Here is an 11,141-nt window from a genome sequence, read left to right on the forward strand (position 1 = left end):
GAGCTCTCGCTGTCGTTCAGTCTCGTCTGAAGCTCTGAGACACAAACACACAGGTGAGGACACCTGTTCATGTTGACATTGTAGTATATTATACTCCTTAGCTTTCTTAACTTTAATATCTTGTTATCTTAAACTATTGTATGCTCTTCTTTATATGTATGTGTGCCTTGTTTGGAACTGAAGGCGTGTGTGGACAGATGCTTTACTCCATGGGTTCCATAATTTGCTGAGAAGTCATCTGACCTAATGGGATATGTATGGTTCAATATGACTGAATGATCCTGTTGTAGGCGGCAGTGGCTCAGGTGGTAGAGCGGGTCATCCAATGATCAGAGGGTTGGCGGTTCGAATCCCGCTCTGTCCCGGTTGCTGCCGTAGTGTCCTTGGGCAAGACACCTTACCCACCTTGCTCCTGATGGGTTGTGGTTCGCGCCTTGCATGGCAGCTTCCGCCATCAGTGTGTGAATGTGCGTGTGAATGTGTGAATGTGATGAACTGTAAAGCGCTTTGGGTATCGTTCAGGTATAGTAAAGCGCTATATAAATACAGACCATTTACCATTTGTCTTCTCTAATGGGAAAGAGATATGAGAAACAGGGCATTGGGTTCGTTCTAGCCTAAAAGTTAAAAGGTCAAGGGCCATCTGGACGGGAGGTTCCTCTCTGTCTGGAGATGGGGGAGTCAGAAAAGGTATATAAGTCAGAACTCGGGGCCAGTCGCGAGAAGATCTCATATTGGCATTCGAGATGTTCCAAGATTCGACATTTTTTGTACACTGTTGTTCTTCTTGTTAATAAACTTGTTTTTGGAATACAAGCGAAGACGAGTCAGTGGTGATCCCTTCTTTTCATCAACACATCAATATACCACACCATGACAACGAACCACCTTCAGGAAAGTGGTGAGTTGGTTGTTGAACTAACTGCTCAGTGGCCAATCAGTCAATAATCAACAGCCCCACCTCTGCTCTGCTGCTCCAGCTGCTCCATCCTCGTCCTCAGCTTCGCCTCCTGTCTCGCCGCCGTCTCCTCCAGCGCGTCCAGACTCAGTCTCTGCCGCTCGGCCTCGTCCTCGCCGTCCTTCAGCCAGCTCTCCACCCGCCGCAGGGCCTGACGCCGCTCCACCTCCTCCGCCTTCAGGCTGAGCACCAGCTCCTTCAGCCCCCGCAGCTCGTCCCACAGCGCCGGCAGCTCCTCCAGGGGGGTGGCGGCGCTCGGCCCCGCGGCAGTGCTCCACGACCGAGCCTGACCCAGCAGAGACCAGAGGGAGAGGAGACCGAGCAGAGCAGCAGACCTCATCCTGAGGAACAGAGCAGACCACACACACACACACACCGACACACACACTAATCTGGGAGCGAGGCAGCTTGTGAACTCACATGAATGTTTATGCGATTGTTTCCCATGTGGCTCCGCCTCCTGCTCCCAGAGGATGAACCTGCTGCTCTGTAGCTCCGCCCCCTGGAGGAGCAACCAGTAGTTAGTTAGTTTGTTAGTTTTTTTTAACGCTTGTATGTATGTTTATATTTATTTATCCCTATTTCTTTTTTTTTTATCTATCTGACATGGGCTGTGCAATGACCACATGAATTTCCTCTTTGAGGATAATAAAGTTAAACTTGACTTGACTTGACTAGTTTATTTGTCATGTACATTAAAAAGTACGGTGTACAGTGAATGCAATGAAATGTAGTCTGCCCTGGTTGGCTCTCTCTCAGCCCTTAAAAAGTACCAATAACAACACTAAAGCAGAAGTAAGGTGAATGTTTGTGTTAATCTAAGTCTTAAATAGTTGTATCTTCCGACAGCAATCACTTCTATGGAGTGTTTGGTCTGAAACACGGGTCTGTCAGTCACTCTGCTCTGCTCTGAGCCCAGGAGAAAACTTTCCTTGTATCCTACAACCTTTATCCAATGAGGAGAGAGAACGGCATAAAGGGGCAGTCCTCTCTGTGTGTGCAGCCAAGGGATGCGCCTGAATGTGGTGACGTAGGGACGAGGGCGGGGACTGCTAACTCCATCTGCTGACAGGAAGTTAGACAAAACCACCGGATCACTTACTTCTGCTTTAACAGCATATAAGGAAAAAAAAAGTAGTAAAACAAGCCATATACAATAAATAATATAAAATAAATAGATCAATCAATCAATCAATAGTCAACAGCCTTCACAATCATTTAAAACTTCAGTAGTCGGACCGCCTGGGGGTAGAAACTGTCGAGGTCCGAGCTCTGATGCTCTGTAGATGCTTCCCTGAGGGTAAGTAAGAAAAAAGGCTGTGTGCTGGGTGACTAGTGTCCTTCATAATGCTGAGTGCTTTCTTCCTGCAGAGGGTAGTGTAGATGTCTTTTAACTGTGGTAGTTGAGATCCTATAATTTTTGACGTTGTTTTTACTGTCCTTGTTAGATGTTTATAATCTTGTGCTGTAGTATTATATATAGCCGAACCATACCAGTATGCATCCAGTCAAGATGCTTTCTACCGTGGACCGGTAGAAATTAATGAGGGTTTTTGTGGACATGCCGTACTTCTTCAGACAAAATAAATTACTAATTACTGGGAAAAAAAGAAGATTAAAAAGAACTAGACTGTCTTTTGCGTGCAGAGGGCCGCAGATCTGGAACGAGCTAGATGAGAGCTTGAAGGTCCCTCACTAAGCTTTTGGTAGCTTCAATGGGAGACCTGATTCACACAAAGTACGTGTTGTGTGTGTCTGTGTGAACTTAACTTAGCATGAAAGTCTCTGTTGTGCCTTTTTTGTAATGCAACAGGAGAGTGAGTCCGAGATCTGGAGCCTAAGGCGACTCAGGTGGTTCTCTGGTTCAGTTTGACTTCAGCCAAGGTCAAAGGTCATCGACCAGGATAAAGGTAAAGGTAAAGCAGCAGTGTGTGTGTGTGTAGTGGCTGCAGTGCCGTGTGCAGCCTGCAGGCGGCTCACCGACGCTGCATACCAAACATATCTAACGCACTAATCTGCTGCGACACAATGGAGGATCTGTTATATCTGCTGTCACGTGCACGCTCCTGTGCACGGCTCTGCTGTCAGAGGATCATGTATGTTAGAGTGTGTGTGTGTGTGTGTGCACTGCCTCGTCACATGACTCTTCAGGTTCCAGCTTTAAGTGTTAATCACCATGACAACACTGAGTGTGGTGGAGCAGTGAAGGATCATGGGAGTTGGTGTCTTCATGTCAGATTTACTACTCTCTGACGGTCCCTGAACTCACCGGGACTCCCAACCAATCAGAGAGCTGGAATCAGATGAGGGATGAAAACACAGCTGAGCGCCACTGGAGAAACAATCAACCAATCGGAGCACAGCACCCTGACTGTGGGCGGAGCTACGGACTCAGGTGAGGTCATGAAAAACATCTGGACGCACCAACAAACCAGGAAGTGAATTTTATTTGAAATCAACACAGAAACTTCATATTGCTTCAAAGACACTCGGACCAGTTCAGTTAGAGTTCAGTTAGAGTTCAGTTCCACTGGGGGGTTGTAAACAGGCTGTCGTCACCATGGTAACCAATGTTTATATACACAGCTGGCATCGTCATCGTCATCGTCATCGTCATCGTCACAGCAGCGTTGACGATGGTCAAAAAAATGCTTTGGCAACAACAAATTTCTGTTCATGCCAATAAAGCTCTTTGAAATGAATTGAATAGAGACAGACAGGTGAGACAGACAGGTAGAGACAGACAGGTGAAACAGGTGAGACAGGTGAGACAGGTTCAGGTCTGGTTTGTTTTTCTTCTTGAACAGTTTGTGTCTCAAAATGCTGGTGAGTGAACTGCACAGACAACGTGACGTGGACTGAAGTGGACTGACGACGTGAAGCTTGAAGGTCGTCAGCAGGTTCATTGAGTTTCAGGATCAGCATCAGAGTTTCTCTCAGCGACTGAATGACCTCTGACCCCGGTCCACTGATCCGGTCCAGGAGTTCAGTCCGGTCCGGTCCGGTCTCAGCGCTGGCCGGTCCGGTCCGGTCCGGTCTCAGCGCTGGCCGGTGTACGCTCTGAACCAGGAGGTGACGGAGGCGGCGGCTGATGAGATCATCCCCCCGGTGTTGGCGGACGGCTGAGACACCTGCAGTGCACTCTGGGAAAGATCCATGGACTGTGGGACAAAGAGACGACCGTCAGAACCAGAGGCCAGATTCACAAAACATTCTGAAGAAAAAACATCTTCTTAAGTGTCATTTTTTACTTTACTTTAACTTCAGTCTTAACTCATCGAGTGCCAACCACGTAATGTTGCCTTTTATCATAAGGAAAACCATTACGATAGAATTGGTGCTTTTACTTTGTAAACAGGAAGTGAACCTACCCTCGCTGTAGCTAGCTTTAAACCGCCGTTTCGACTGCTCTCGTCCCATTAACGGCATTTAACCGTTCAATATGCCTTACCGGAGAGTCTTGCCAGCTCTGAGATCGACCTGGTTCATTGTAAAACATTTATTTATTGATGTAAATGTGGTGTTTTCTGTGCGTACAGACCCCAAGGCAGTGCTGCTCTTCTGTCTAACCACAAACAAACTTCTGCTACAGCCACAGTTGTTAGATTTCATCAATGAGACCAACATTTATCCCCTAAAAAGAGTTTAACCAGCCGGTGGTAAACCTCTAAAAGCCATCGGGTAAGTTAATTAGCGGTGGTTTTCTCCCCGGGGTGACGATGGTAGGCTGGCCGGCGGAGCACGTCAGGAGCCGGGCTGCTGCCTCTGTGATGTCGCGGTCGCTGCTCGGACCTGGAGCTTCACTTCTCCCAAAAACATCGGGGCAAACTTCTAAACAGCCGTCGTTTGGATAAACTAACCGCACATGGGGATCTAAACAGTTACTTTCTCTCATGAAAAAATATTAAAACTTAATAAAGTCACGTATTAACAGGAAAATTTCTGTTGTCCTGTTTAGTTTTTTTTTTCCTGTTCGCGGTAAGGAAAAGACGATCCGTGACGTCACGTTACGTTGCATCTTGGGTAATTTGAGTGTGAGTAGTAACCTCATGATGTGTACTCAACATTTCTGGCAAATCTAGTGTAGCTGCCATCTGGGAACTTCTCACTTACTGTGCAGTGTAAACACACTACATACTCAAAGAGTTAGTATGAGTAGGAGAAGTTGCGGTTTCGAACACAGCCAAGAAGTGACACGGTAGCGATGACATCACTGACCTGTGATGGGATGTCACAGAAGCGCGGGCTGGGCACCGTCTCCCAGTCCGTCCCCAGGTCGGTCTCCTCGTCCGTCACCGCCTCATCGCCGCTCTCCTCCGCCGGCCCCGACGCCTCGGGCTCCACGAACTCCATCGACTCCTCCAGGTCGGCGCTCACCTCGAACGGGCCGGTCCTAGAGGGAAATACAGAGACTGCTGATGAAAAACTGTCCCTGAAGGCAACGTGCATCAGCGGTTTTGCATGAATTTCCCTCTAAAACAACTCTGTGTGGTAACGTTGTGTTATTATCTCATAGCGTGGTGAATGTGCAGCTCACAACTTGTCCACCAGAGCGTTGTGGAGTTGTTGGATTGTGTATTTGATGAGTTTGATGAGGGAAACCAAGAAATCCCATAATGAGCCTCCGTAGCGTAGCTCTGAGCAGCTCACGGCTCTGCTCCGCCGTTCTAAAAACAGCTTGCACCGACAATTAAAGGTAACGAACCCACTGCTATGACTATAGGGGTTATGGTGATGGGCCGGTTTGACTAAATAAATGTTGAACTATCCCTTTAAGATTTCCACTCGTTCCTCAGAAGCATCTCACCTGCCCAGGTTGTCGTTGTCGGGGGAAACCAGAAACATGATGTTCCTCAAGGTGTGATGGGGGTGGAGCTTCTCACTGTCCACATGCTGCACACACACACACACAGCTGTTATTAACACGTGACAACACCAACCAGTGTGACATCATCAGCCGTGGCCCCGCCCCCTCTCACCTGGGAGAAGCACAGGTGCAGGACGTTGGTGTTGAGTTTACTCAGAGCTCTGGTGAAGCGGTACCGGCTCAGGTTCTCTCCACAGAACTCACTGAGGACAAAGACACACACACGTTAGGGATCATACACACACACGGCTGGCGCCCTGTTTTCCCACCGCGCAGTGACCCTGAAGGCAGCACCAGGTGAAGCCCGACACTAACTATAAATATTATCAACACTAGTAACCGCTCTTGGGCAATTTTCAACTTGTTATCAAGGTCCACGTCCCTGGAATCAGCTGCCTGACTATCTGAAGAAAATTATTCATTTAACATCATTTAAAAAGGCTCTCAAAAAGCTGTAGTCCTCACTGCAGGCGGCCCCGGTTCGAATCCCGCATCAAATGGCCCTATCCTGCGTGTCATTCCCCCCCTCCCCATTTCCTGTCTCTCTCTTGACTGTGCTTTCCATTAAAAGGCGAAAAAGCCCAAAAATATATATATAAAACATTTTTTTTAATGTAATTTGTATTCAATTTGTGAATATTTTAGTCATTAAAGGGACAACCAGGAGTTTTGTTAAAGTGAAGTGTTTTCTCACTACATTTATGAGCCTCCGCACCGTGAAATTCTTTGACCGGTGCAAGACAGACTCATGTTTTCATTCATCAAGAATTAAAGTCAGAGGTTGGAAGACGATCACATACCGTCGTAGTTCCCACCATAAACGGAGATTCGGCGGCGTTATTCTCATGACTCGCCACGAAACCGAAAGTAAAGAAACGCTGGTCGGCTCGCCCAGCATTTCCACCACCACTAATAATAACAAAATAACCATAGAGACAAAACCATAAATTTATCTAAAATGGACCATTAACAAGTGGTAACGGAGATTCATCCACATTAATATCAGACTTTTTTATAACCAAATAGAAACTCCTGGTTGTCCCTTTAACCATACGCTCATTGACTTCTTTACATAGGTTTAAATCTGCCTTCTCTTCTTATTTTGAGTTAAATTGCACATGTTTCAGATGATGTTATATCAATGTTACCTGTTGCAGAGCTTCTTGGGCAGGTTGACGTCCAGGATGTGGGACAGGATGGTGACGAGCTGCGTGGCGTAGCAGAGCGCCGCGCTGATGGTGTGGGCCGGGTTGATGTGGTCGAGTTCTGAGGGGGCGGAGTCAAGAGGTCAGAGGGGCGGAGTCGATTGACTGATTGATTGAAAACTTGTTAACACTTTACTGTAATAGGTATTCATCAGATTGACATAACACTGTCATAACCATCAGTGAATACTTTTGACAGCTGTGGTTAAGTGTCATTCAGTAAGTTATATCACTTTTGATGCAAAGTTGACATTGTTGGAGATGTCCTTGTTATGAGAACTTGACATCATTGTTAAAGTTTGTCCATGAGGTCTGCTATGACAGTTTAAATTGTCTTTATGTCAAGTTGTCAGAACAAAAACATCTCAGACAATGTCAACTTTGCATCAAAAGTGACATAACTTACCGAATGACACTTAACCACAGCTGTCAGAAGTATTCACTGATGGTTATGACAGTGTTATGTCAATCTGATGAACACCTATTAAAATAAAGTGTTACCGAAAACTTTATTGAACAACATTAGACAAGTGTTCAAAAGGATTAAAAACACAATAAAGCCTTAAGTCAACATGTCAGAGCGGCTCCCTCCCTCCCTTCGTCTGATTGGCCGATGGCGGCGCGCGGCGACTCACCTGGGCCCTGGTTGGTGCTCTTCTCCTCCACCCAGGTGTAGTAGGCGGAGCAGTCCCCGTTGCTAGGCAGCGTGACGGGCGCCCCGGTGATGCTGATGCTGGTCTCTCCGTTCTGGTCGTCCCAGATCCAGCGTCCAGACAGGTAGGTGGTTCTCCGCGCCTCGGCCAGCTCGCTCACCGTGCTGGACGTCAGCGCCGGGTCGCACTCCGCCACCACGTCCGCGGGGTCTCTGACCCACACACACAGGGGCAGACACACACACACACACAGGGGCAGAGGACCGGCTGTTAGCAGGTACACAGGTAGACAGGTACAACCACCCACAAGCAGGGATCTAAATTCACTTTTTAGATCAGCAGCCATTTGAACTACAATCAGAATTTCCACTAGCTCGAGCCACAGGTCAGGGGTTAACTGCAAAGTTTTGTTTGTTGTTGTTGTTGTTGTTGTTGTGCAGTTCTCATGAGAAGTGAGCCGTTTTCCCTGGCTGTACTGAAGTGCTATCCACCACTTTCTGGAGAACGACGCTGGGTGTCGCCATGACACTCCATTCATTACATTTTAGATTAACGTTAGCTGGGCTAACCGTTAGCCGGGCTAACCGTTAGCCGTCAGCAGTGTCTTAAATAACTCAATAAACAGCCCATGAAAAACATATTTTTTCCAGCGGATATCTTTGTTACAACATGACTGAGCTAACTGGAGTAGTTTCATGTTGTGTCCGACAACGGGAGGGTTTTAACAGCTGACATCCTGGTGCTAGTTTGCTGCTGCCGTTAGCTTGCTGCTGCTGTTAGCTGTCAGCAGCAGCAAAGCTAACGGCTACGATAGCCATGACTAACGTTAGTTGCAGAGGCGTGCACACAGAAGCGGTGGTGTTTGTTCGGTAATTCGTTTTGTAGACTTGACAAAACATCAGATTAGTCAGGGCGGTTTTGGCAGCCCGGAGCCCCCACATTTGGTGCCTACACCGGTGGCTAGCGCTACCAGTTAGCCGCTCGCTAGAATGCTACTACGGGGTTGAAAACTGACTTCCGTTGTGGTGTGACGCAATGGATCATGGGAAAATAAAGTGGTGGATTGAAGCTCATTCCTTCTCCAGTCCACTCTCTGGTCGTGTTCATAGACAGAGAAGATCTAATACCTTCATAATTATCTAACAAACGTAACATTACTGCTACTAATGTCTTTTGAACTTGGAGAAACGGGAGATCGGCGGAGATTAGCTTGTAGCTAACGTTAGCTAGCGCCGTTAGCTACTAGCGAGTGAGTGAAAACAATGATTTTCCCCCATTTTTCGGAAAAGTCGGGTAATGCCGTTCAACCGCTCTTTAGCCACGTCTGTCCTCTTTCTGATGTGTAAGATCATTCAAATTGTCCTTACTAGCAATTTAAATCTGCCTCATTTTCAATGGTTTCCAATTGGAGTTAACCCTTCCGTGACCATTGTTTGTCCAACCTAGCAACAGTAACCGTGGGGGGCGGGGCCTTGACAAAGGGTCAATTGTTTTCTGTTAGCTAGTAGCTATACCAAAGACGGTTTATAAATTTATCCATTTATCTAATATCTTTGGCTATACTAGTCCAGTAACTGTTGTCAGTGAAGGACTGGGCTCAGACTGAGAGGTGGACATGAGGGATGTTCCAGTGTTTCTCTTCTGTAAAACACCTGTTATAGTTGTAGTTGTGTAGTAGATGTGTTATAGTTGTGTAGTTGTGTGTCCTCCACCTGCTGCCCTGCTTCTCCTCCTGTGTGGTGAAGATGTGTTATTGACCCCTTGCAGCTACGTCACAATTAGAACGTGACGCGAGAGGCGACGCCATGACGGACGGCAGAAAGTGCTAAGTGATAATGTACTGTGTATGGGTGCCGTCCAACAATGTGGCTCGATCACTTCACACTACAACCTCACAGCATTATCACTTATTTTAAATAGAATATCTACTCATCCGTTGCAATATATGTTTGTTTTTTTGTTATTCGCCATAGAATATCTCAGTTTTCTGTGCTTTTTCCACTGCTAAGGAGCTAACGTCAGTCAGTGCCACACTCCCCATACAGCAGCTGCTGCTGTCTTTGCTGCTGCTAACTACAGTTAACGGACCTGGAAAGTAAAACCTGGTCCGACCCGTGGGTGTTGAAGACCTGACCCGACGTCTGTATAATTAGTGATCATTCTCTGATTAAACCCGGCTGAAAAATAAAAGAAAACAGGAAGCCGTCTTCGTTGTAATCGCCGCGATCCGCCGGCGGCAACTACGTTGTGACGGTGCTATGTTTAATACGAGCGTTAGCTGTTGTTAGCCACAGCATGTAGCTCAGCTAGTTAGCTTCAACTGTGTTTACATCGACTATACACTGTAGATAAACTAACTTATAATGGCATCGATAACGTGTCTGTATATCAGATTCAGATTCAGCTTTATTTGTCCTTTGCAAGGAAACTTGTTTTCACCCCCGTACGCAACACACAACCTCAAGATACATAAATACATACATTACCCACCCATACACATTAAACAGGAACACACATTTAGCGACGCAATCTATTTAGTTCTGTTATAGCAGAGGGGACGAAGCTTCGGCTGAACTTGACCCTCTTCCAGGTCAGGGACCTGTACCGGCGGCCAGATGGAAGCAGCACAAAGAACGGGTTTAGGGGGTGACTGGGGTCCTGGGTGATGGTGAGTGCTCTGCGTGTTATGGCTATGGTGTTGAGGTCAGAGAGGATGGGGGTGGGGAGGCCAATGATTTTGGCAGCTCTGTGAGTGATTTGTGTCAGTCTTTTTGTGTTGGGGGATGACAACATGTTGAAGAAACAGGAGGAGCAGTAGAGGAGGATGGGCTGAATTATGCTCTTGTACAGTAACAGTAGGAGGTGGGGGGCCACTGAGAGGGCTCTCAGTTTCCTGATGGCAGAGAGTCTTCTTATCTTCACACTGGTCCTGTTGCTCATGTAACCTGCTGCCAGTGGCCAGCGCCCGGTTCTTAGCTCTAGCCCAGCAAGGAGTTGGTGCTTCAGACCAGTTTTAAGAACCAATATACGGTTCTTAAGCGGTGGAAAAGCAAAGAACCGGTGCTAGTCAGGCTCTGGCTCCGAACCAGCACTCGAACCAGCTCAGTGGAAAAGGAGGGGAAACCCTACAACCCCGGTATGTCACAAAACTATAACGCGCCCATTCAATTACATTGACGTTCACTGTTCTTTTGCCGTCCATCATGGCGTCCGGAGCTACCGAGTGGAACGTGACGTCACGTGCAAGGGGTCAATAGTTGTGTTATAGTTGTGTTACCTGCTGCCCTGCTTCTCCTCCTGTGTTGTGTAGATGTTGTGTAGTTGTAGTTGTGTTACCTGCTGCCCTGCTTCTCCTCCTGTGTTGTGTAGATGTTGTGTAGTTGTAGTTGTGTTACCTGCTGCCCTGCTTCTCCTCCTGTGTTGTGTAGATGTTGTGTAGTTGTAGTTGTGTTACCTGC

The 11,141-nt window shown here is 47.2% G+C and overlaps 1 protein-coding gene across 1 annotated transcript in view; it reads right to left on the reverse strand.

Moving 5' to 3' along the window:
- Nucleotides 1-3,609: 3,609 nt before the first annotated feature.
- The window catches only part of atg14 (autophagy related 14), a 12,803-nt gene continuing 5,271 nt past the window's right edge, over nucleotides 3,610-11,141 (reverse strand). Inside the window, exons 6-11 of the mRNA XM_083998368.1 lie at nucleotides 7,666-7,895; nucleotides 6,974-7,091; nucleotides 5,938-6,028; nucleotides 5,766-5,851; nucleotides 5,177-5,351; nucleotides 3,610-4,119 (exon numbers count right to left, since the gene is read on the reverse strand). Coding sequence (XP_083854494.1) covers nucleotides 3,997-4,119; nucleotides 5,177-5,351; nucleotides 5,766-5,851; nucleotides 5,938-6,028; nucleotides 6,974-7,091; nucleotides 7,666-7,895 — 823 coding nt within the window. The 3' untranslated portion in view covers nucleotides 3,610-3,996. The remainder of the gene's footprint in view (nucleotides 4,120-5,176; nucleotides 5,352-5,765; nucleotides 5,852-5,937; nucleotides 6,029-6,973; nucleotides 7,092-7,665; nucleotides 7,896-11,141) is intronic.

This window comes from Trachurus trachurus (genome assembly GCF_905171665.1).
Source record: "Trachurus trachurus genome assembly, chromosome: 22".
Taxonomy (NCBI): domain Eukaryota; kingdom Metazoa; phylum Chordata; class Actinopteri; order Carangiformes; family Carangidae; genus Trachurus; species Trachurus trachurus.